At 38.7% G+C, this 27,097-nt stretch overlaps 1 protein-coding gene across 8 annotated transcripts in view; it reads left to right on the top strand.

Annotated features, from left to right (window-relative positions):
* arid4b (AT-rich interaction domain 4B) overlaps positions 1-24,970 on the top strand; it is a 137,777-nt gene extending 112,807 nt beyond the window's left edge. For 4 of the 8 annotated variants that reach the window (XM_073920338.1, XM_073920334.1, XM_073920335.1 and 1 more), the window contains 8 exons: positions 2,667-2,751; positions 5,679-5,871; positions 8,031-8,813; positions 15,308-15,613; positions 17,531-17,641; positions 21,700-21,900; positions 22,271-22,417; positions 24,022-24,970. In XM_073920338.1, coding sequence (XP_073776439.1) covers positions 2,667-2,751; positions 5,679-5,871; positions 8,031-8,813; positions 15,308-15,613; positions 17,531-17,641; positions 21,700-21,900; positions 22,271-22,417; positions 24,022-24,158 — 1,963 coding nt within the window. In that variant the 3' untranslated portion in view covers positions 24,159-24,970. Of the gene's footprint in view, positions 1-2,666; positions 2,752-5,678; positions 5,872-8,030; positions 8,814-15,307; positions 15,614-17,530; positions 17,642-21,699; positions 21,901-22,270; positions 22,418-24,018 lie in introns of all 8 variants that reach the window. The other 4 variants (XM_073920337.1, XM_068213119.2, XM_003199758.7 and 1 more) reach the window with 1 other exon arrangement.
* The last annotated feature ends 2,127 nt before the right edge of the window (positions 24,971-27,097 follow it).

Here is a 27,097-nt window from a genome sequence, read left to right as displayed (position 1 = left end):
TTATTTATATTAGGGCTGTCAAAATTAGCGCGTCAACGCACGTAATTAATTTAAAATATTTAACGCGTAAAAAAAATAACGCAAATTATTATTATTTTTATTTACTGTTGTGGCTGACAGGTGTTTAGGGACGCTGCATGTATAGAGGCAACCCAGGCGGGCGCCTTGGGCAGCACGATAGTAAGCGAACCCCCCCCTCTTCACTTTCATCAGCTACACCCACCCCCTACCTCACGGTCCTCGCTTTCATCAGCAAAAAGGTCACTTTCTCTTTCACTTTCGGCCTGAGGGCGGCATGATTGGCGTTTGCCTAGAGCACCAGTTCAGCTTGCCCCGGCCCTGCGCGTGTTTGACGAGCAAAGAAAGAAGACAAAGGATGCGCTTTTAGAAGGAGAGTTTCAGTATAAAACATTTAATGTCGCATCACCTTGCCATCCAGAGTTTCATGCAATTTCGGGTGTTTCATTTTGAATCTTTAGACATTAACTGCAGTTCAGCAGTTCACTCTCATTCAGCAGATTTTAATTCAGATTGTTTTAATGGAATTTGAAGCTGCATGGCGAATGGAAAGAAAAACCTCCGCATTTCGGGACTCGCGTGATCTTTTAAGGTAATCAAAAATCACTGCTTACATGGTAGACTCTTAATCATAAAAGCGGAGTATTGGTGTCCGTGTAAATGTTCTCAGTGAAAATGGCAGATGAAGTCGCAAGCTGTCAGGCAGCCATATTCTCTGCCCTATTCTCTAAGCTGCTTCCATGAGCCCTCACATTTCATAAGTTTCACGTTGCTGTGTCAGAATCCTTGCTTGTAAAATACAGCCATACTTTAGTTTAAACAAATGTGATGAACGCCATCGTGCATGTTGATGAATCTGAATGGATCCCTCCTTCGCTTACCGGGTCCACTGTATTGCGCCAGTGTGTGTTTGTTGTCCACTTAGAATCCAACATAGAAATCATTTTTGTTTGTTATTGGCTTTGATTGTTTTGAAATTCAAATGGCATTTAATGTCTGTCTTTTTATTTCTTTAATAAATACGGCGATTCGTGATTAATCATGATTAATTACAAAAAAAGTGTGATTAATTACGTACATTTTTTAAATAATTTGACAGCTCTATATATATATATATATATATATATATATATATATATATATATATATATATATATATATATATATATATATTTTTTTTTTTTTTTTTTTTTTTTTTTCCCCCGATTGATGTGTGGTTTGTTAGGATAAGACAATCTTTGGCTAAATATCTAGAATTAGAGGGCTTCAAGAAGCATACATATTGAGAGATCACCTTTAAAGCTGATAGCAATGCATATTACTAATCAGAAATTAAATTAAATGTTTTATTTACAGATCAGGGCTCGCAAAAGTATTAGGCGATATCCCAGTGCCAGATTATATTTTCGAGCTACCGAAGCTACCAAAAGTGAATCCACCCTGACGTCAGGCTGTGTTAATGGAGGGAAAATATAGTCTATTTCAGTGCTTTTGCATTCTCTCACAAATTGGGGAATTATGTTGTATGTCATGTTCATGTATCCAGGAGCCACTATCAAGATATGTTTGAATTTGAACCAGTACTTCGGTACCAACTTGATAAAAAAATAAATAAAAATAATAATAATAATAAATAAACTGTAGCGCCTTCTGCAGGCAGTATTAGTGCCATATTTTTTTATCCATGACTGGTCTTAACCAGTGCACCCCAACCTTTTTATCACCGCGGACCTGTCAACGCTTGACAATTTTACCACGGACCGGGGAGGCGGTGGTTCGTAGGTTGCCAGGTGACCATCAACCATTTTCTCAGAGGATGACTAGCTGACAAAACATTGCTGCAGCTCTGATACAAGTTGTATTCATAAACAAAATTCTGTTCTGTGTTTGTCTGAAATAATTAGTCTACAAAAATGTGTGAATGTTCCATACAAGCAGAAGCTGATCGGTCAGTTCTTGTCATGTAACTCGCGGGTGTGCTCCCGGCATTCATTCAACTACGTGTGTCTGGAAGGCGCCTGTACGTCACGTCGCTTGGGCTCGCAAGCTGTGTACTTCCATTAGAAATAACGAATTTGTGCGAACTCTAGAAAAGATCTATATATATATATAACCCCTTTCTCTGGGGTTGATCAAAGTGACATGTTTGTGACATTATTTCCATTTTTATTGTTTTGCAGGTGGATGATCTAAACTCAAAGAGCAATTCGTTTGCACTGCTATTCGTTTCAGTGGCAGTTATGTGTGTTGATGACATTGCTCTTCTGTGTATTTGTTTTTTCCCAAGTGCTCATTGAAAACAAATGGGTGCTTTTGCATATTATTGCCATTGGATTTTATTGTCCATATGAATAACCCTTAAGACTAGTGTAGCTGTGCTAACTTTACGAGCAGCAGTTGTCCAGTTTATAGCTTTTCGAGTCTGTTTTGTGAAGATTTCAGAATGATTGCAATGTAATTTCTGTGTTGAACAACTTGTAGCAGGGTTTTAATAAGGTGTTTTTCAGGGTTTTTTTGTATTTGGTGTGTTGTTTATCGTCTTGCGGTGTAGTTTCTCATTTATGTGCATCTTCAGAAAATCAGTTTAAAGAGTTTAGGAGCGTATAAGTAAATGTTGACCAATCACCGATCTCTCTCTGTTTTCACAGGTATGACGAGTGGATCAAAGCCGATAAGATTGTTCGACCAGCCAATAAGAACGTACCCAAAATAAAGCACCGCAAAAAAATAAAGGTAGAGTTCTTACTTTTCTTACTTTTCCCAAAATGTTCAAAAGTTTGGCGTTGGTACAAGTTTTGGTAATTATTGATATTATTTATTACAGTATTACAATAATTAATACATGTATCGCAATATTTATTCATCTTTTATTGTTAGTTCTTGTGTTCGTGCATTAACTAATCAACAAATTTGCATTATAATAATGCTTTAGTTGAGATGTTTTCAACTAGGTGTGCCTGGAAGGCACAATCACGTCGCTACAATTATGCGCGCCTCCATTGGAAGTAACGAACTTGCATTCGCTTAAGATGCAATATGTGAATGGCTGACATTTGTGATCTCCAGCAGTTGATGTTCTTGCACAGACATCCTGGATTCATTTAATTTGTTGACAGATGGTTTGCGGATCCATTCCTTGGCAGTTCGCACTGGTCCTTCACTGGGCCTTTTCCTTTTCACAAAGAAACTCGCCAAAGACGTCTTTTTCTTACTCGATTAGATAGCTTATGGGTTCAATTTTGGTGCTCAAGTGACCGAGATGTAACTGCGAGAATAATTTATTGATTTCTTGTGAGATCCGGTACCAATTGATCCGCGGACCAGTACCAGTCCACAGCCCGGGGCTTGGGAACCACTGCTGTAGGAGTATTGTTCATTATTAGTTTATGTTAATTAGAGGTGTCAAAATTAATTGTTTCTTCGGTGCACCGCCATGCAGACACGGACAATTCAGTATCGGTTCAGTAATAATCATAACTGGTTATTATGTACTGACGCCATTTCTCTCATATACGCTCTGTCGCGAGGGAGGCGAACGCGAGTATTCACAACACTCCAGGCGCCAACTACTTAAACTACTTAAAAACTAAGGGGGGGGGGGGGGTTGAGAGGGCCACATCAGCCAATAAGGGCAGAGGGACCCCCCTGTGCATGGCCCTGCTGTCTATGTTTGTGTATGTGTGTGAATGAGACACACGATCCTGTGTGTCTGTGTGTGTGTGTGTGTGTATGTGTGTGTGTGTGTGTGTGTGTGTGTGTGTGTGTATTTATACAGACAGCTTGTTATAGCCACCCCCCACCCCAAAATATAACACAGTCTATGGAAAGCATCGTCAATGTACCGTGATGACCAGTGTAGGTTCACACCTCTTGTGTTAATACAGTGAATACATTAACTAATAGAAATAAAGTACTAATAGAGGTTTAACTAATATAGAATATATATAATTTTTTTTAAAGTCTCCATTTATATGAATAAAAATCTTGTAATGAATATTAATATGGTAAAATATTGCTTTACAATAGAAAAGAAATTGGTAAGACGTAATTTTGATGGTCTATTTGAGTATTGGTAGACTGTCTGCTTAATATCTGCTGATATGCTCCTTCAACAGATATTTAACTGACTATAAGAAACTTACCAAGTACATGTCGGCTTACACTAACCCTAACCCCACCCTAAGGCCCCGTTTACACTAGTGCGTTTTAGTTTGAAAACGCATAAGTTTTGCTATGGTTATGCCATCCGTCCACACTACACCGGAGTTTTTGAATGCCGAAAACGGAGCGTTTTGGAAACGCTGAAGAGGCCGTTTTCGTTCTAAAACGCTGCTGCTGCGTCTCAGTGTGGATGGGGGAAAACGGAGACATCTGAAAACGGAGGCGGGGCTGCTTTTCCTCAATATTAAGTAGCCTAACACACACAGTTCAGTCCTGCATCCTCTCCTTGTAAGTTCAGACTTCGCAAGTTTGATAAGGAAAACAGACCCTCGAGAACATGTCGGTAAATCAATGTAGGTGATTCAAAGGGAACAGTGCACTTAATAACCTCATTCACATCATCCGGGCTACGTTGTTTCACTATATCAACAATAAAATGAAAACATGATTTAAGGAGCTGCTATTTTCATTTTGATATTAGCAACTTTACAGACAGCAGAAATGTTGAGGCGTCGTGCTGCATAAATGAGCGTCATCTTCACTGTATGCGTATTCATAACAAAACAGAGCCTATAACATCACTGCCTCCTTTCATCCTCATTGAAAATACCCTCCACTTTGCTGAATATCAGTTTTAATAATCAATAATGGCCATTATAAAAGTATAACCCACAATAAGTTTATACAATATAGGAAATAAAGGCAAGCGATTACTCAATTTACAGAATGTACGTGGTTAGATGAATTATTAATTTATCTTTGCGTTCAGTCAAAACACGTTACCCGAGAACAAGAGATTCGAAAGACCAAAGTCGGGGAATCTATCGTTAGATATAGACAACAAAATCACGTTTAGCAAATACAGTGAGATTAGATTCAGAGGGAGATCCTTGATGAACAGTCAGACGAGCACAGCAGTCATCTGGCTAGATATGCTGCAGTGCATGCCAGAGTGTGTGTGTGTGTGTGTGGGTGTGTGTGTGTGTGTGTGTGTGTGTGTGTGTGTGTGTGTGTGTGTGTGTGTGTGTGTGTGTGCGTGTGCGTGCGTGCGTGCGCGTGTGGGTGTGGTCACGTTATGTGCAATTTTAGTGTTTTGGTTCAGACGGGAAGCTGTTCAGAAACGCAGGTGGACGCGGATCGTTTTCACGGATCGTAAAACTAAAACGCACTAGTGTAAACGGGGCCAAACAGTCTACTTATAATCTAATGAGAATTAGTTGGCATGCAATGCAATTTAAATTCAACAAACAGACCATCAAAATACAGTGTGACCAAGAAATGTTTTCTATTTGAATATATCGCAAATGTCATTTATATAAGTGATGCAAACTGAATTTGTCTAGTGTCACATGATCCTTCATTCTAATATGCTGATTTGCGGTTTCAGAAACATCATCGATGGGAAGAAATTTTGTATTTTGCAGCAGCTTATTTTTTGAGAACACTTCCTAGGTTTTCTTTTTCTACTCTGATCATTTCTAATGTTTGTTTAACACCAGAATAAAGCGGAGCGAGAAAGAGACCGGATAGAGAGACTGGCAGACAGAGAGGATCTTCCTTCATCCAAAAATCGCATCAATCGATTGTCGAAAGTGAACTCTGGTGGTGACGTTTTCTCCAAGATGGAGGAGTGTGTGGATAAAGGAAACCAGCAGTCCATCGAGATCACATCCATCCTCAATGGCTTGCCGGGTACTGTCACACTCACTTCACTCACTTTTAAATATTGATAATCCAGCTGTAAGGGCAATATGTCTCATTTTCCTCTAGTTTTGATTGAATTACTACTAATCTAATTTGATCTTTCTTTTGAACAATGGAAAAGAGATGTTTTAATGTGTGTGCTTGGAAGAAATAAGAAATCGAAGGGCACTTCCATGTGGGATTCTTGTTTAAATTGTCTTAGAAACAGCGTGTCTTTTATGGGATTTGCTAGGATATTACTCTTCTTTGTGTATCTCTTATATGCCCCACGTTAAAATCTAATGTTTATATTCATGGATAAAAATATGCTCTATAGGAAATATTTGTCATTACATAATGTTTAAATTAAATGTTTTTAAGGCAAATATGAAAAATCAAATTAAAAGTTATAACTAAACCGAAGATAGCTTTTAAAATGTTATCATTGTCATGAATAGTAATAATAACATTGTTGTTTTTGTGGGTTATATTATGACTTAATTACTAACTATTCCTTATTATATTTGTTAGAAAGATTGTCTATAATAATAATTTAAAAAATAATAATTTTTATTATTTAAAAAATAATAATATTGATATTATCATTACTATTATTTTGATAACGATGATAATATTTTTGTTTAATTATGACTTAATTACTAACTATTTCCTATATTATTTGTTAAAGAAAGTTTCAATAATAATAACAATAATAATAATAATTATTATTATTACTATTTTTATTGTAATGATTATAATTATTAACTCTTTCCTATTGTGTTTGTATCAAGGCTAATAATAATAGTATTATATATATATATATATATATATATATATATATATATATATATATATATATATATATATATATATATATATATATATATATGTTATATAATATTAATATTATTATTATTGTTATTACTATTATTATTATAATAATGATAATATTTTTAATTTAATTTAATTATTAACTATTTTGTTCTGTATTTGTTACAGACATTGTCAATAATAGTAATAATAGTTATTATTTTTATTTTTATTATTACTATTATTATTGTAAATATTATAATGTTTTTATGTTGAACTATGACTTGATTATTAACAATTACATATATTTGTTACAAAAATTGTCATTTCTAATAATGATCATTAAAAAAATAATAATTATTACTATTATTATTGAAATGATTATATTTTTAATTATGACTTGATTATTAACTTTTACCTATTATATTTGTTATAAAAATATTTAATAATAATAATGGTATTTATTATTATTATTATTATTATTATTATTATTATTATTATTATTATTATTATGTTTAATTATGACTTAATTATTTCCTATCATATTTTGTTACAAAAATTGGTCAATAATAATAATAATAATAATAATTATTATTATATTAATTACTATTATTATTATTATTATTATTATTATTATTATTATTATTATTATATTACTACTATTAATATATTGTTGTTGTTGTTATTATTATATTTTTGTTTTATTACGACTTGATTATTAACTATTTTCTTTTATATTTGTTGCAAAAATTGGTCAATATTAATTGTAATAATAATCAATAATAATATTATTACTATTATTATTTTATTATTATTATTATTATTATTATTATTATTACTTAATTAGTAACTACTTTCTAAAAATTGTCAAAAATAATAATAATAATTAATATTATTATTACTATTATTATTGTCGTGATTATATTTACGTTTAATTATGACTTAATTATTAACTATTACCTATTATATTTGTCACAAAAATCATTATTAATAATAATAATTATTATTAATTTTATAATTTCTATTATTATGATAATTATATTTTTTTTAATTATGACTGAATTATTAATTATTTTCTACTACATTTGTTACAAACATTGTCAATAATAATAATAATAATAATGATTATATTGTAATGATTATATTTTTGTTTAATTATGACATAATTATTCATTATTTCCTATTTAATTTGTCACAAAAATATCATATAAAAGTTATATTATTATATAAACAAAAAAAAATTCTAAATATACCTAAACTTAGTATAGTACATCAATTAAAATTCACAGCATACTGGGCAGCTCTTTTACAACTGATTTGATTTTGTTACAATTGGTGCTATCCTAATATTCCCACAGGCTCTGACAGCTCCACAGATGACAGCGAGCGAGAGGAAGATGAAGATGCTGATCATGATGAAGATGATGATCATCCAGGAGCACATAAAGCAGATCCTCCTCAATCACAGCACTGGGAGAAAAACAGCAGCCCGCCTGAAGCCCCCAAAACCCCTGCAGATGCGGAGCAGGAGCCCACCCTGCAGGACAGCACAGAAACACCCAAGAGGAAGGAGCTGGACACGAACGCTTCTGCTGGCAGGAGGAAAAAAGCAGAAAACACCTCGAAAAGCCCAGCGAAAGGCAAAACCAGAAACAGCAGAGGAGGCGAATGGCTGCAGAGTGGCTCGCCGAAGAAGCTGGAGGATCGAGGAGAAAGCAGCTCTGAGGATGAACCGAAAGGACACCCTAAAAATAAATCCTCGCCTTCGAAGAAATACAACGGTGTTAAAGAGAAGAGTAAGAGCCGTGGGGCGTTTTGGGAAATCCCCGAGAAAAGAGCTAAAGTATCGGCAGGGATTGAGGAGCGGTCGCCCGGCTGTCGCACCAAAGGACAGAAGGACGTTTGGTCGAGTATTCAGGTTCAGTGGCCCAAGAAAACTCTTAAAGAGCTGTTTTCGGACTCGGATACGGAGGCGGCCAACTCTCCTCCGCCTGCAGGACCCGAAGCGTGCTCTGAATCCGCACGGGATGAAGAAGAGGAGGAGGAAGAGGAGGAGAAACTGCAGGAGCATCCCAGCAGCGGGACCAATTCAGTGCTCAACACGCCGCCCACCACGCCAGAGTCGCCCGCTGCAGCTGAAGGTATGCCCATAGCAATGCTAAACACAAATGCACTGCTTTCAGTTCTGTTCCAGGGTGTCTGCAGATCCTTAGGGTGCTTTCACATCTGTAGTTCGCTTCATTTGGTCCGGACCAAGGGTAATAAATGATACATTATTGCATTTTCTGCCGTCTTTGGGTCGTTTTCACACCACACTGCTGGCTTTGGTCCGAACCAGTTGATACAAACAAAAATTCAGTCATCTGACAAAATCCACATCTCTCATTGGCCAGATGTTGTTGAACAAATTTCCTAAACTGCTTATTGATTGGTCAGAATTCACGTGCAGGAAAATGCCAATGAACTCCCGCAGGTAAACAAAACGTTTTTACTCTGGAGGGATGACTGCGCTGACTGATCGTATACCTGCTTTAGAAAAACTATACATTTCGAGAATGAAGCGCGGTCGCGGCTGGAAAACAGTGTTTAATGCATCGCTCGTCACTTCAGGAGGAGGCGTGAATTAATTTAGCTAAACTGTGACATGCTCATCTTGCGGAAACATTACCAACGATCCATCAGGTACTGTTTTCCCCTCTCTCTCTCTCTCTGTTGGTAAAGCGCTGTCAACAAATATTTTTCCTCCATATCCCATAATGCACAGCACATCGGCCTACGGCAGCTGGATTAGTCCAAAAGGCGCAGTACTTTTTGCAGTTGGACCTGTTTTAGTACGGATCATATTCTCACCACAAACGAACCGCTCCAGGGTTTGTTTGAAAGCGTACCGTGACCACCTCTTCAAGCAGGTCTCGGTATGCTTATTTAGTCCGCTTTTGGTTCACACTCGAGTACGATTGCTGCATTCTCACCTGCCCAAACGAACCATACCAAAAGGGAAAACGAACTCTAGTGCCATTCAATCGAACTAAATAAGGCAGGTGTGAAAGCACTAGGGATGTAACGGTATCAGAATTTCACGGTACGGTAATACCTCGGTATGAATGTCACGGTACGGTATTTATTGAATCATTTACAGGAAAAAACAAAACTTATGGAAATACTCCAAAAAAGTGCCAAAAGTGTCAATGACATACAAATTAGCCATCTATCTGTAAGCTTTGAAACAGGAACTTCAATTTTAATAACAAAAAATTATTAAACCATGTAAAAAAATAAAGTTTCAATTTAGTATTGTTGAAAACTCATCACATTCAACATTTAATCCCTCACTCACTTAGATAGAGATGGGTTTAAAGGAAAATTATCATATAAATATAATCTGGTAAAAGCTGGTATCTCTGGGCATTTACAATGTCCCCTGCAACAGAAAAAAAAACCCTCTCATTTGGGACTGAGGTTTCTGGGACAGAGAGATATGACTTGGCCCAGGTTGACAGCAGTGGGTAACGTTGTGCATTGTCTTTCCCCCACTTGAGAGGACAAACCACGAGTAAGATAGAGGTCTCATGTCTGCATCAATCTGAACAGTGTGCTGACAACACCGCTATTCAGTACGCGCGCGACAACACAGCTGATAAGAACTCGCGCGACAACACCTCTATTCAGTACGCGCGCGACGACACAGCTGATAAGAACTCGCGCGACAACACCGCTATTCAGTACGCGCGCAACGACACAGCTGATAAGAACTCGCGCGACAACACAGCTGATAAGAACTCGCGCGACAACACAGCTGATAAGAACTCGCGCGACAACACAGCTGATAAGAACTCGCGCGACAACACCGCTATTCAGTACGCGCGCGACAACACAGCTGATAAGAACTCGCGCGACAACACCGCTATTCAGTACGCGCGCGACAACACAGCTGATAAGAACTCGCGCGACAACACAGCTGATAAGAACTCGCGCGACAACACCGCTATTCAGTACGCGCGCGACAACACAGCTGATAAGAACTCGCGCGACAACACCGCTATTCAGAACGCGTGCGGTAACAACACCCGCTTTAGAGTTTTCCAGCTCTTTTTCATCCCCGCTTCTAGCAGCACACTCCATTTCCGCATTACTGGATCTGTAGCAACAACAGACCGCAAGGGATGATGGTCAAGCATGGGCTGATGGGAATTGTAGTTTTCGCTACCTCCCGTTCGCTTCATTCGCCTGAGCAAATTTTCTCAGAAGACCTATAGTTTTACCGAGTCATGCTACTACGGTAATATCGAAAAAAATTAATATTGCGGTATGACGGTATTTACAATACTGTTACATCCCTAGAAAGCACCCTTAAAGTCTTCAATTCCATGGTATAAAAATAAGGCCTTAGTTCGTCCAAAAATGTCTTAAATTTGCATTTTAAAGGCCCTTAAAAACAACCCCATTAAGAAGATTGTGTTTCCGTTTTGAAGTCTTGTTTGTAAGTCAATCAGTAGTTAGCTCAGGGGCTCGGTGGTTAGCACTGTCACCTTACAGCAAGAAGGTTGCTGGTTCGAGCCTCGGCTCTTCGCTCCGCCGACGAACACGACGAGCTAACCGGACAAATTGGTTGCGGAGGGAAAGCCCTCCACACGGAGGTGAGCCTTCAGCTGGCGAGCGCGAAGAGGAGCGGCGTCACACCGCCTGTAGCGTTCGCTTGAAAAAAAAGTCGCACTTTACAGTAAGGTTCATTAGTTAATGTTAATTAATGCATTTACTAACATGAACAAACAATGAACAATACATCTACTACTGTATTTGCTCATGTTAGTTAATGTTAGTTAGTGAAAATACAGTAGTTCATTGTTAGTTCATGTTAACTCACGGTGCATTAACTAATGTTACCACGCATGGACTTGGATGTTAATAATGCAATAGTAAATGTTTAATTTTTTATGTCCTCTTTTGCTGGACTTGTCAGCTGCTTTTGACACTGTCAACCACCAGATCCTGCTATCTACGCTTGAGTCACTGGGCGTTGCGGGCACTGTTATACAATGGTTTAGATCTTACCTCTCTGACAGGTCATTCAGGGTGTCTTGGAGGGGAGAGGTGTCCAACCTACAGCATCTAAACACTGGGGTACCTCAAGGCTCTGTTCTTGGGCCACTTCTCTTCTCCATCTACACATCATCTCTAGGACCAGTCATCCAGAGACATGGATTCTCCTACCACTGCTATGCTGATGACACCCAGCTATACCTCTCTTTTCATCCTGATGATCCCTCGGTTCCAGCTCGTATCTCAGCCTGCCTGTTGGATATTTCACACTGGATGAAAGATCATCATCTTCAGCTGAACCTCGCAAAAACGGAAATGCTTGTAGTTTCTGCCAACCCGACTCTACACCATAACTTTTCAATCCAGATGGATGGGGCAACCATTACTGCTTCCAAAATGGTGAAAAGCCTTGGAGTAACGATTGATGACCAACTAAACTTCTCTGACCACATTTCTAGAACTGCTCGATCGTGCAGATTTGCACTCTATAACATCAGAAAGATCCGACCCTTCTTATCTGAACATGCAGCTCAACTCCTTGTTCAAGCTCTTGTTCTCTCCAAACTGGATTACTGCAACTCTCTACTAGCTGGGCTTCCAGCTAACTCTATCAAGCCTCTTCAACTGCTCCAGAATGCAGCAGCACGAGTTGTCTTCAATGAACCTAAACGAGCACATGTCACTCCGCTGCTAGTCCGTTTGCACTGGCTGCCAGTTGCTGCTCGCATCAAATTCAAAACTCTGATGTTTGCCTACAAAGTGACTTCTGGCCTAGCACCTTCTTATCTGCACTCACTTCTGCAGATCTATGTGCCCTCCAGAAACTTGCGTTCTGTGAATGAACGTCGCCTCGTGGTTCCATCCCAAAGAGGGAAAAAATCACTTTCGCGAACGCTCACGCTCAATCTGCCCAGTTGGTGGAATGAACTCCCTAACTGCATCAGAACAGCAGAGTCACTCGCTATTTTCAAGAAACGACTAAAAACTCAACTATTTAGTCTCCACTTCACTTCCTAAGCTGCAATTGCCTCTTTGAATATCACACTAATTGTACAAAAAAAAAAAAAAAAAAAAAAAAAAAACTACTAACACTTCCCTTCTTAGACTTTACAGACCTGAAACTTGCCTTTAGTACTTATTCATTGTTGCTCTTAGTTGTGTAAATTGCTTCCTTGTCCTCATTTGTAAGTCGCTTTGGATAAAAGCGTCTGCTAAATGACTAAATGTAAATGTAAATGTTAATTATGATTAATAAATGCTCTACATGTCTTGTTCATGATTAGTTCATGTTAGTAAATGCATTAACTAATGTCCCTTAAGTGTTACCAAATTAAATGCAGCCATACGTACCTCCGGCCACGTAAATCGCGGTCTCCAGAAATGTCTGCGAGGCTACGTTTACAGAATGAGCTTGGGTTAAGCCTGAACATGAACCAGCTTAAATCCACTTGACCAGCCTGGTTTAAGCTGGACATAGATGGTTTTGGCCTGGCTCCCAGCCTGGCTTGGCTGGTCAAGCTGGTTTTAGCTGTTCATCTCCCAGCCTGACCAGCTAAGACCAGGCTGGAAATGGCTGGAAACCAGCCTGGAAATGGCCAAAACCCCTCTAAAACCACCCTGGTCAACCAGCTAAAACCAGCCTAGGCAGGTTTAAGCTGGATTTTTCAGCAGGGGGAGGATGATCCTCGAGTGGCGGTCTCCACAATGATATCAAGAATAGTCTTAAGCTGTAAACATTGTGCCCACTATTCTTATTGAGTGAGATATAATACTAAATACTAAATATTAAATATTAATACTAAATATTAAAGAATAATGACTATAAAATATGATATGGTCGTTGCACTTTTTTGTGTTGTCATTATGCTCGAGTTTGTATAGTTCTTATTGGTTTGCGTGAAGCAGTCTGTAATAGGGTTGTAACGGTATGAATTTTTCATGGTATGATAATCGTCTAAAACAATACCACGGTTTGACGGTTTCGCGGTATACGGTATGTTACAAATGTTACAAAACAATAGAACAGTGAAGCAAATTTGACTTTTTCCAAATAATATATTTTTAGTTACTATAAACAACACCACTTACAATGAACAAATAAAAATAAGAAAATAATAAATAATGTGTCAAAGTCCAAATAAAGTCCAAATAAACATGGTGCAAATCCTCAGTAAAAAATAGATATAAATATTTACTATACTATAAATAGTTACATAACGAAACTAGATTCAATATGGAACATCCTTAGGTTTTATGTGACAGCATGGATATGGTTGTCTGTGGATATGGATTTGGATATGGTTGTCTGCAATACAGACAAACAGCTGCACCTTCATTTGCGTCTTTTGAAAACAGCAAGAGCAGCAGTTCGTCTTTGCTGTGTCACTGTTTTGTCATGTTTCTGTGCTGCTGTGCATGCAAAAGTACTTAGTATGAGAATTATTTCATGCAAAACTTTTTTTTTTTGCGTTTTATTTAGCCGCGCATAAATGTATGCCTATCTCTCATTCCGTGTTGTTCAAAAAGCTTGGTCCACAAACAAAAGCGAAACCTATGCTTATTGGTTGTGATATAGCGAGTTTGAACCAATCTGGGCATGGAGGAGGGACAATGCATCAATGTATCATGTCTGGTTTGTCCGGAGACACAGTGACGAGCGTTTCTTTGTCAAATCAGCGTTGTCAAATGTTGATGACGTAACCGCACTGATTCCGGAGCCTCTGAAAGTCCGCGAATGTTATGTGATACAGCACTGGAAAGCTGAGATTCTCTTCTTTATGCCAATCTTTGAATTGTATGAATCGGATCAGCGGATCAAAAGTTATTGAACATTTAAGAGCAATACTTATTTTTAGCCGCGGGCGGCTGTCTCGGTCTTTAAGGGTTAAAACCGTTGATATGCAATTGTTCATGGTATGATAATCGTGCACGTTCAAATCGTGGTAAACCGTCATACCAGTATATTGTTACAACCCTAGTCTGTAATGTCTGTATTCATATATCCACCTCTGAGGATAGTGGGGGTCACGAGTCACTGGAATTGTAATTTGGCTTTTTGTTTTTGTATGTGTCATCAGAAGGGGAAAACCCCACCCACCCTTGACCATCTCTCCCTCATTAGCATAAACAACCCTGAGTGAGAAGCAGTCGCTCATTAGCCATTAGAGTTTTGACCTGCTGAAGATAATGTCAGCCACTAAGAGGATGTAAACTCTTGTGAGACACTGTTCCACACATTTTCACTTTTTCCACACGGATAACATCCGAATGCTTTAGAATCTGCCACTATGCGGACACACAGGCATTTGTAGCTCCGCCCGCTTTTGTAAAGAGCACAATCTGATTTGAATTTAAAGCGACAGTCACCAAAATGTCTCAAGGACTAAGAGGGTCAGTTTCAGAGCGTTATAAAGCTTTAATAGTGTAGTATTTTGAGCTGAAACTTCACACACACACACACACACACACACACACACACACACACACACACACACACACACACACACACACACTCTAGGACATCATAGACTCACTTAAGGAGGGCCCCTTTTAATAAAGCTTATAATTTATTATTATTATTATTATTATTATTAAGGGCCTGCTGAGACTCTGCCGGAGGTTCGTGCTCCATCTCCGCCCGCAGCGCTGGCCGCCAGTCCTCCACCCGTCTCTTTACCTGAAGAGCCCCTGATGGAGGAGCCGGCAGGGGGCCGCAGTGAGTCTGACAGCAGCACGGTGGAGGTGGAGAGTTTAGGTGGAGAAATACAGGAGATGAACGCTGAAGAAGGGGCCGGTTCCCCTTCAAAAGCCTTCGATGGAAACATGTCGTGCAACAGTAACAGCAACTGCAGCCTGACGCTCAGCAACAGCAGCCAGCAGGAGAGCGAACAGAAAGCCAAAGGTACACCAACCAATGATGTTCTCACAGTTCTCGCTTGGTGTAAATGAGTGCCATCTTTTGAAAATTAATATTTTTATATCAGTAGTTTAGGGCAGAACTACTGTATGTTTACACATATTGGGCCTATTTATAATATCGTTGCTATTGTCAGACCAGCGCAACCATAATTTTAATGTTTTGCTATGTGTTGCTATTTTGAGGAAATGAAATAGACCGCACCATTGACCAACTAAAAGCAGGTCTAAAGTTAAGCGAAGAGCGCGTTAGTTATGAGCCTATCCAGGTCCTATGCAGGTATATATATATATATATACACATACATACAGTTGAAATCAGAATTATTCGCCCCCCACAATTATTATTTTTTTCCCCAATTTCTGTTTAATGGAGAGCAGATTTTTTCAACGCATTTCTAAAGATAATATTTTTTTTTACTAATTTCTAATAATTCATTTATTTTATCTTTGTCATGATGACAGTAAATAATATTTGACTAGATATTTTTCAAGACACTTCTATACAGCTTAAAGTGACATTTAAATTAATTCTTAATTAGGTTAATTAGGGTAACTAGGCAGGTTAGGGTAATTAGGCAAGTCATTGTATAACGATGGTTTGTTCTGTAGACTATCGAGAAAAAAATTTGCTTAAGAAGGGACTAATAATTTAGTCCTTTAAATAGTAATTAAAAAATGAAAAACTGCTTTTATTCTAGCCAAAATAAAACAAAAACAGACTTTCTCCAGAAGAAAAAATATTATTTTATTATTATATATTATTATTATTTTTAACTGTATACATATATATATATATATATATATATATATATATATATATATATATATATATATATATATATATATATATATGTGTGTGTGTGTGCATATATATATATATATATATATATATATATATATATATAATTATTTTAGTTTTTGAATTTTTTTTTTTGAGGTTTTCCCCTTTATTGTACAGGACAGTAGAGAGAATTGAGAGGAAAGCATGGGGGGCAGAAAGAGGGTCGGTATAGGACCGCGAGGCGGAATTGAACTCGGGTCGCCGTGAGCACTGGAGTGCATGTGTCGACGCACTAACCACTACACCACTAGCGCAGACATGCATATTTATATTTGATTGAATAAAAACTAGTTTTGATATGTTTACCTGTGGGGTTTTGGAAACATCTGCATCACCATATGGGGCACAAGAACAGGACGTGTGTTTGTATATATAACTCCGTTTTCTGACCACACTTCATTATTATTGTTCTTTAATTCCTTTGCTGGAGATTAGAACTGAATTTAGAAATAGTTTTGAAGCAAATCTTTGAGCTTAACAAAGGAAATTAAACATGTGGGCTGATGGATGTCTTCAGTGGAGTGAGTTTACACCATTTCCTCGCTCCACCAAAGTAAAGGAGTAAAGAGTAAAAGTAAAGAGGCTGAATGGAGGAGGCTTATTCTTTAACCTCGTGCTGCAGATGCTCAGCTTAACTGTTTTCTTGCCAGTGAAGCGTTTTTCCACTTACCAAGTCCACCATATTAATAGCAAATATGCCATGGTGCGACACAACTAACTCTTAAGGAGAATAGGAGATGACACTTTGATTGGATTAATGCAGGTTATGCTCAAAACCCAGCCAGAACTTATTAAGAGAATAAGCACAACCCTGTTAGACCATATGCCGCGGCGCAGAGTGTATTTTTCCATCTTTAAAATAGCAAAAGTGGATTTGGACATGCCCTTAATGCTTTTGCACCATGTGCTTCAGACCAGTGCCTAGATTATTATAAATGGAGCCCTATGTGTTTCACATCTTAGAATTTTGAATGCAAACCAGGTTGTACTGTATTTAAACAGACTTTTGTCAGGTTGTGAAAATAAACATCTGCACTCATCTTGTTGTGCCTCTCACAGCCTCATCCAGTCAGAAGCGTCACAAAGAGTCTCAAGGCGGCGGAGCAACAAAGAAACACAAGCGCAGTCATAAAAACCTGAGCTTACAGCCCAAGAAGAGCCGTAAAGCAGGTGAGCGAGATCAACATCAGCATAATATAAGTGTGCTTTCACACCTGTGAATCGATTCAGTTGTTCCGAAACAGAGATTAAAATTGTTACATTGTTGCTCTTTGCTCTTGGAGCGGTTCGCTTTCACACTGCAAAGTTTCTAATCGGACCAAAAGAGCTAAAACAAGTCACGTGTGAGTAAACTCTCCTCACATTGGTCAGAGTGTCAGGGTTTATTTTGCAGCGTCCCGCTCAGCTGTCAGGAGAGGTGGTGGTTTGGTGGTGATTGACAGGGTGCGCGCGCGACATGTCTGAGGAGAGATGCGGTGGGGAGGGGTAAGAAGGGTGCGCGACGATGCCTATTTGAGGACCGGGAGGGAGACGCGAGATTACCAGGAGATCATCACTCGTTTGCGGGCATCCGGAGACTCGCGAAACTTCCCGCCCTACTCATAATTCTCTCTTCATATAGCCGTAAGCCTATTACATATCCATAAAACACTGTGATAAAACCGCGCTCGGATCGCTTTCTCACTGCAATCGAACCGCTCCAGGGTTCGTTTAAATCGAGCCGAGACCACCTCACTCAGGCGATCTCGGAGCAATTACTTTGGCGCGGAACAGAGCGCGATTGCCCTGTTCACATATGCCAATCGAACCGCACTAACTGGGCAAACGAGACACGTTCCGAAACAAAAGTGTAGGTGTGAAAGCACCCTAAGTCTCTTCAGATTCTCAGTGATTCATTCATCAGTATGTGAACGTGCTCGTGTGTCCCTGCTGGAGCTTTTCATTTTACTCAAGCATCATCTGCTAAATCAGCTGATCAAGAGCTGCAGGTTGACTTCACTAAACCACTGGAGCTCAAGCTTTTGTCTACACTTTATGGTTTGCTCACACTCTGCCAGCAGCAAAACTGAAGAAATGTTATTTTAATGAAATCATCCAAATTAGTGAGGACGACATGTTCCTGATGAAATCATTGTTTATAAATGTTTTACACATGTTCATTGAAGTTTAAAGGGCCATGAAACCCCCCTGTTTCAGCGGGGTGTTTTCACACCTCTACTTTGGAAAAAGTCAGGAAAGTGGGTGTGTCCAGCTCTGTTTAGGGAGGAGGGAGTGTCGGAGGAGCCAAAGAGGAGGGTCTGTAAAAAAATTTGCATGAAAATGGGAGTGTCAATTTGGGCACGCGCTGATTTTGAGAGTCAAAACACACACACACACACACAGGGGAGAAAGAGACTGTGTTCACATGGACATCAGTAATCAAATTATTTGCCAAATTATTAAATGGTGGACTTTAACTGCAGTTTGGCTCTTTCATTCAGGAATTTCATTCATGCACCTCGCGACAAACGAGATATTTGATTCGAGGAGCTGCTCTAAGCGTGTATTTTTCATGCAATGATTGTTACCACACGGCGAATGAGAGAAAAAAACCCTCCGCATTTCCTGGAAACTTAAATGCACACGACAGGTAGTGTCAGAAAGCCGCGTGTGTTATTCCGGTCACACAATGCGGTGAAAATCCTACACGACGGTAAGTTTGATTGTGGTGCTAACATGTTTACACTCTGTGTAATAGTTCGTTTGATACGAACAAACTGAATAAACAAAGAGCACTGGTCACTCACTTACCAAATCTGTAGAGACAGGACAATCAACACCAACTAGAGCCGCGTCTTTATTAAGAGGAGACGAGCAGCAAATCCGGATCTCACCATTTCCAGATGAGAAAAGCTCTCGGGTAAACAATGTTCCTTAGACATGTATTGTTGTCGAGCGTCGCGTACACTGTAATCCACACGTGACTCCAGCTGCGCTCTCATAGAGAGAAAATGAAAACAAAACTTAACGGCAGCAAACTATAAAAGCAACACTTCACGCTTGTTTTGCCAACACAACGTGGCGTCTCTGTCGTCTAAACACTGTGACAGTAATGAATATTAATGAAGTTGCACAATAGAGCGCGCTGATTGGTTTGAACCAAGCCTTACTCATGCATTAAAGGGGTGCATTAAATAACACAAAAACAACAAATTTTCACTTTTTAGTGAAATATAGGTGTCCTAATAGTGTTTTTAGCAGTGTGGGACACATATACGACTGTCAACAGCTCAAATCATGTGTTTTGGTCTTTCGTGATCCTTTAAAAACAAGTGAAATATATATGCTTTGTCATTGTTGTTGTTTTAAAATTATAAATATGTGAAATGTACTTTTATGGCCCGTTTCCACTGAGTGGTACCAAACATTTGCTCCACTTTTTCGGTACCAAACATGAGAAAGGGTACCAAAAGGCGGAGCTAAATGCGCAGCTGAACGCTATTGGTTTACAGACATACGTCATTCGCTTAAGCAACAAGCCAGAATGAAAACAGAAAACCCGCCATGTTTAAAATACACAGGCTGGTTTTAGCTGGTTGACTAGCTTTGTTTTAGAGGGGTTTTGGCCATTTCCAGGCTGGTTTCCAGGCATTTCCAGCCTGGTCTTAGCTGGTAAGGCTGGAAAATGACCAGCTAAATCCAGCTAAAACCAGCTTGATCAGCCTGGTTTAAGCTGGACATAGCTGGTTTTGGCTGGGCTCCCAGCCTGGCTAGGTTGGTCAAGCTGGTTTTAGCTGGATTTAGCTGGACTTACCAGCTAAGACCAGGCTGGAAATGGCTGGAAACCAGCCTGGAAATGGCCAAAACCCCTCTAAAACCAGGCTGGTCGACCAGCTAAAACCAGTCAACCAGCCTAGGCTGGTTTGAGCTGTTTTTTTCAGCAGGGAACAAGAAGAGCAGATTTACCCTGTGCCTATTAGTTTTTTACGAGTCAGTCTGAAGCGTACAGCTTTATTGTAGACATTCCCTCGAGCGAGAATGATATCGACTGAAACTGTCGTACACCACGCCCACCAAAAGGGTACCCTCGGTAGAGGAAACGCAAGCCTGATAAAGGTCACCCATACCAACCCGAACCGTACCATACTGTACCAGTTAGTGGAAATCATAGATGTATACATTAGATGTCGCCTGGCCTATTGTTGTCTATTGGACGGAATGCGTCAATAGCGCCGCCATCTTGCTACAGGGTAGCGCTCCTTTGAAATGAATGCGGGACCAAGGTACAGTGGAGGACTGTGGCCATCCAAAGCCAGAGATATACACATATACACATATATCTGTGATCGGGAGTTTTCCTGGATGTTAGTGTGTAATATTTTTTTCTAATTACGAAAATTATAATTTTACATCACTTTTCTACATTGATGGATCAGTGACCGCACGGGCATTCCTGACAAAAAGCTTGTGTTTGTGTGTACAGAAATGTACTATCCACCCTCCCTGTTAAATTTGATCTAATCATGTCCTGAAACACAGCTCCTCTCCTGCTTTCACTCCTCATACTGACGGAGGGAGCGATTCGTTTGTGAATGAATCTCCGTTATGAACGACTCGTTCACTAGCCGACAATAATACAAGTGTCTGGCAGCGCAGCATCTCGTTGTCATATTTCTTTTGCATTGTTTGCTGATTTTATTCAACAAAACTAGCATAAGCCGAGTGTTTAGTGCGAGTTGGAGCTGCTTTGCCGTATGGTGAATGCAGTAGTGACTGTTATCATCAATAACGTGACCTGATTAGCACAAAAGTTCAGAACATACAAAAACAGAAAAAAAAAACGTAATATTACCTATGAAATGTTCTGCCTTTGTGCTTTGTTTTCTTTGTTTGCTCGTTACTACACCCGTAGACAGCGCTAAAGTCCCGCATCTTCACGTAATAACACTGTCCTGTCTAGTGCGGTTGAATGACATTTGTCCTGGGAGCACTGTACCAATATGGCGGCGCTATTGACGCATGCTCAGGGTCCCTATGCGATATCTACTGTATATATCTATGAGTGGAAACGAGGCATTAACTGAGGCTCAACACACACAAATCTGTTAACATCCCAAAGAAAGTACTGAAGGGTTTCTTGAACCTTTTAGGGCTATGGCTGAGAATATACAATCTGTGCAGTGGAAACATCATTAGAGCTATGGGAAGTCTAAAATATGATAACCCTGTGTGTGTGTGTGTGTGCGCAGCTCACAGCAGTGACAGTGAGGACCAGTGTATCAGCGAAAGCACTGCCAAATCCCCCCCAGTGAAGAGCAGCGGCGCGGAGCTCAAATCCAGCATCACACACAAGTGCTCGAGCCGCACGCCTCCATCAGGACAGCAGCGATACCACAAACACACAGACACCGAACACAGCCACGGACGCACGCGCTGGAGCTTTCAGATGTGTAAGTCACTCCGTTCTCATTGTAACACAGAGAATCTAACTGTAATGGTTTACTTTCATTTGTGTGTGCGTGTGCGTGTGTGTGCGTGCATGCGTAGTCACTAGAAGCAAAACCTTGTGGTGCTACAGGAAGCTGCGACCTTTTTTATTGTATTGTGATGCATGTTGCATGTTTATATCAGGTTTATATCTTCTAAACATGGATTTTGTCTCTGTTGTGGAGCACACTCGCTCATGGATATCCTAAAAACTAACAATGCTGATACTAGCATCTGATAAACTTTATTATAATGTCATGAGACCTTTAAAGCAAACTGGCGCTCAGCTGTTAGTCTGTGTTGATTGACGGTGTGCTGACTGTGTTCCTCCAGCCGACCTGGAGAAGATGAGCAGTCTGGAGCGCATCTCCTTCCTCCAGGAGAAACTGCAGGACATCAGGAATCATTACCTGCTGCTGAAGTCTGAAGTGGCCTCCATCGACCGCCGCCGCAAACGCATCAAGAAGAAGGAGAGGGAGAGTAAGTGCTTCTTCTGGACACCATTCAATCACCTGTGATATTACACAGCTCTCTGCTTGGTTCTGATTGGTCAATCACAACACTCCAATGGATGTTATTCCCAATTAAAAACTGATTAAACTCATTTTCATTTAAACTAAATACAATTTTGCTCAATTTTTGTTCCCTTTTCTATATGTATCTATATATCATTCTATATAATAATAACCTACATTCACCGGCCACTTTAATAGGTACACCCGTCAATTGCTAGTTAAAGCAAATTTCTAATCAGCCAATCACATGGCAGCAACTCAATGCATTTAGGCATGTAGACATGATCAAGACGATCTGCTGCAGTTCAAAGCGAGCATCAGAATGAGGAAGAAAGGGGATTTAAGTGATTTTGAACATGGCATGGTTTTTGGTGCCAGATGGGCTGCTCTGAGTATTTCAGAAACTCGTTACAACCGAGGTATCTCTGAACACACAACACGTCCAACCTTGAGGCGGATGGGCTACAGCAGCAGAAGACCACACCGGGTGCCGCTCCTGTCAGCTAAGAACAGGAAACTGAGGCTACAATTCACACAGACTCACCAAAACTGGACAATAGAAGATTGGAGAAACGTTGCCTGCTCTGATGAGTCTCCATTTCTGCTGCCACATTCAGATGCTCGGGTCAGAATTTGGCCTCAACAACATGAAAGCATGGATCATCCTGCCTTGTATCAACGGTTCAGGCTGGTGGTGCTGGTGTAATGGTGTGGGGGAGATTTTCTTGCCACACTTTGGGTCCATTAGTACTAATTAAGCATCAACGCCACAGCCTACCTGAGTATTGTTGCTGACCATGTCCATCCCTTTATGAGCACAGTGTCTCCATCTTCTGATGGCTACTTCCAGCAGGATAACACACCATGTCATAAAGCGTGAATCATCTCAGACTGGTTTCTTGAACATGACAATGAGTTCACTGTACTCAAATGGCCTCCACAGTCACCAGAGCTCAATCCAATAGAGCGCCTTTGGGATGTGGTGGAACAGGAGATTGGCATCATGGATGTGCAGCCGACAAATCTGCAGCAACTGTGTGATGCTATCATGTCAATATGGAGCAAAATCTCTGAGGAATATTTCCAGTAGGTTGTTGAATCTCTGCCACGGAGGATTAAGGCAGTTCTGAAGGTTAAAGAGTGTCCAACACGGTACTAGTAAGGTGTACCTAATAATGTGGCCGGGCAGTGTATAAATACAGTTGAAATGATTTGCTGTCCTGTGAATTTCTTTTTCAAATATTTCCCAAATGATGTTGAACAGATTCAGGAATTTTTCACTGTATTTCCTATAATATTTTTTCTTCTGGAGAAAGTCTTATTTGTTTTATTTCGGCTAGAATAAAAGCAGTTTTTAATTTTTTAAACCTATTTTAAGGTCATTATTGTTAGCCCCCTTAAGCAATATTTTTGGATTGTCTCCAGAACAAACCACTGTTATACAATGACTTGCCTAATTACCCTAACTTTACCCTAATTAACCTAGTTAAGCCTTTAAATGTCACTTTAAGCTGAACTCTAGTATGTTATGTGTGTTTATCAGCTGATGTTGTGTGTGTTGTCCAGCAGGTGCAGCAGCAGCGTCCTCCTCCTCATCTTCATCGCCGTCCTCCAGCTCTCTGACTGCAGCGGTCATGTTAACGCTAGCGGAGCCCACGGTGTCTGCGGCGTCTCAGACCGCGGGTGTTTCGGTGGAGTGCAGGTGACAAGAGGACCAACACACAGCACCTCACCAGCACACCACCAACACGCAACACACACGACACACACACAAGCACTATTTTATATCCTCGGCAAGCTAATCGCACTCAAGTGCACTTTTCTGAAGTGGGTCGGGTTTGACAGTAGGACAAAGACTATTTCTGTGTGTGTGTGTGTGTGTGGGAATGTGTGTGTGTGTGTGTGTTTGTTATGTCCATGCGGATGAGCTGAAGTGCAGTGATCCTCGCTGGAAAACACACTCAGCTCCAGCGTTTCAGATGAAGGAGACGTTCAGACGACGTTCAGACAACGCTGCAGTGCCTTAATGCTCAGGGCACGCGAGGAATGATGGGAAACGCTCAGCGCTGATGAACTGGGTTTATTTTTACACCTTCAGAAGGTTCAGTCACATCCAAACTCACATCAGACAGAATTTTGATTATTATTTCTCTTCAAATCATTACTTCACAATAGCAACCAGAGCCTGTCCAGGTCATATTTCACCTTAAAGCGGAAGTGAAGCGGTCAAGTTTACGTTAGTTTGTACATTGGTTTCCACTTTAATTAAAATATATTGAACAAACTCCATTAATGTAACCATTTTGAATAAAATTGCATGTTTTACTATAGATTTTAGCACAGGGGTGCCGCCATCATGCAGTATCACTGTCTGACGTCACGGGGTTGGTTCTGTTCCCTCAGCTGAACAGATACAGTGGAAGTAATCGACTGAACACGAAGACTGCAAAGCCTAATTTAAAACAATACCTGAAGTGGAGCTGGTGCAAATACAAGCATCATATGTGTGTCTAATATATATATATATATATATATATATATATATATATATATATATATATATATATATATATATATATATATATATATATATATATTATATTTATATATATTTCGTTTTTTTTTTTTTTTTCCAACTTTTAATTACCCATCGTTTGATGCGTTTTGATTTCCTCTCTATATTATCCTGCCTGTTTTGGTTTCAACCATGGTTTCAACAAGGTCCGATACTGACCTAATGGGGGTGGGTACTGTCACTTTTCATTGCTAAAGCCCCCTCGTCTCTGTTTGTGTTCAGATCAAACTAAAATCGCTGCGGTGTTTCACGTGGCAGGTTTTTATCCTTCATACATGTTGAGAGATCGTGTTGATCGACTTAGTAAGGGAATATGTCTTGGCATAATCCACAATGACGTGACTTAGTAAAGCGTGAAGTCATGTGTTTTAATCATTGCATTAGTCTAAATGTAAATCCCCTCATCAGGCAGGGCTGGAGCAGTATGAGAGAGTGGATCAAAGTGCATCACTCGAAAATAAGAAAAATAGAAAATGTGGATATATATATATATATATATATATATATATATATATATATATATATATATATATATATATATATATATATATCTAATGTGAAGCATCACGATGGACGATAGCATCGTCGTCATAGGTGGCGGTAAATAAATTATTTATGAATAATTAATTAATTCATAACTAATTAATTATTTGTAGCCTACCGTTTCAGCATACCGAACAGAATTATGATGCTGACTCAGCATCATGATGTCTATCGGCCATTGGCGATGGACGATGGCATCGTTTATCGACCCAACCCTATTATACAAGGTATATATATATATATATATATATATATATATATATATATATATATATATATATATATATATATTGGGTTATTAGGCTTTCCAGTCTCCGTGTTCAGTCCTTTACTTCCACTGTATCTGTTCAACTGAGGGAACAGAACCAATCCTGTGATGTCAGACACAGTGATATTCCGCCCCTCCACTAAAAGCTATGGTAAAACATGCAATTTTTTTCTTCTAAATTAGTTTTATTAATCAAGTTATATATTTCCAGTAAAGTGGAAACAAATTTACAAAATAATGTAAACTTGACTGAGTGCTTCACTTGCACATTAACTCAAACTGAAAAAGTGTGTGCGTATGTATATATATATATATATATATATATATATATATATATATATTAGGGCTGGGCAACAATTTATCATGATTAATCCAAAATAAAAGTTTGTTTTAAAATATATATACGTACATGATACAAATGATATATAAATTTAAATCTCTATGTATGTTACAAAATGGTTTTGTTTAATTTTGTTACTATGCATGTGTGTGTATCACATATACATAAAAAATATAATACACACACAAATAAATATTATGATAAAACAAAGTTTTATTTTGGAAGTGATTAATCTTTGTCTAGCACTAATATAAATACACATACAAACTCCCAGTCAAAAGTTTGGGTTCAGTAGGATTTTTAAATGTGGTAATATAAGCTTCTCCTGGTCGCCAAAGCTGCATTTATTTCATCACAAATACAGTACACATTGTGAAATGTTACTGCAGTCTAAAACAACAGTTTAAAAGTAGTTTATCATTTGATTTGATCAATTATTCCTGTGAAAAATGAGTTTTCAGCTTCATCACTCTAGTCTTCAGAGTCACATCATTTTATATATATATATTATATATATTATATAAATTATATTATTATTATCATCATCAATATTGTTATTATTATTATTATTGATATTATTATCATTATTATCAATATTATTATTATTATCATTATTATTATTATTATTATTATTATTATTATCGTTAATATTATTATTATTATGATTAATGGTAATAGTAATAAAAGCAATAATAATGACTGGAGCAGTAATTTCATTTGAAAATAAATAAAAAAGTTAAAGCAGGTGTTTAAAATGTTTATAAATATTTAATAATTTAACAGCTTTTTTTTACATTTAATAAATGCAGCTTTGAGGAACAGAATAATTAATTTGAATTCTGGCCCCAAACTTTTACCCGGTAGTGTTAAAAAAAATAATTAATAAATATATATATATATATATATATATATATATATA

Source organism: Danio rerio, chromosome 13 (genome assembly GCF_049306965.1).
Source record: "Danio rerio strain Tuebingen ecotype United States chromosome 13, GRCz12tu, whole genome shotgun sequence".
Classification (NCBI taxonomy): Eukaryota; Metazoa; Chordata; class Actinopteri; order Cypriniformes; family Danionidae; genus Danio; species Danio rerio.
This window is presented reverse-complemented; position numbering and strand designations above follow the sequence as displayed.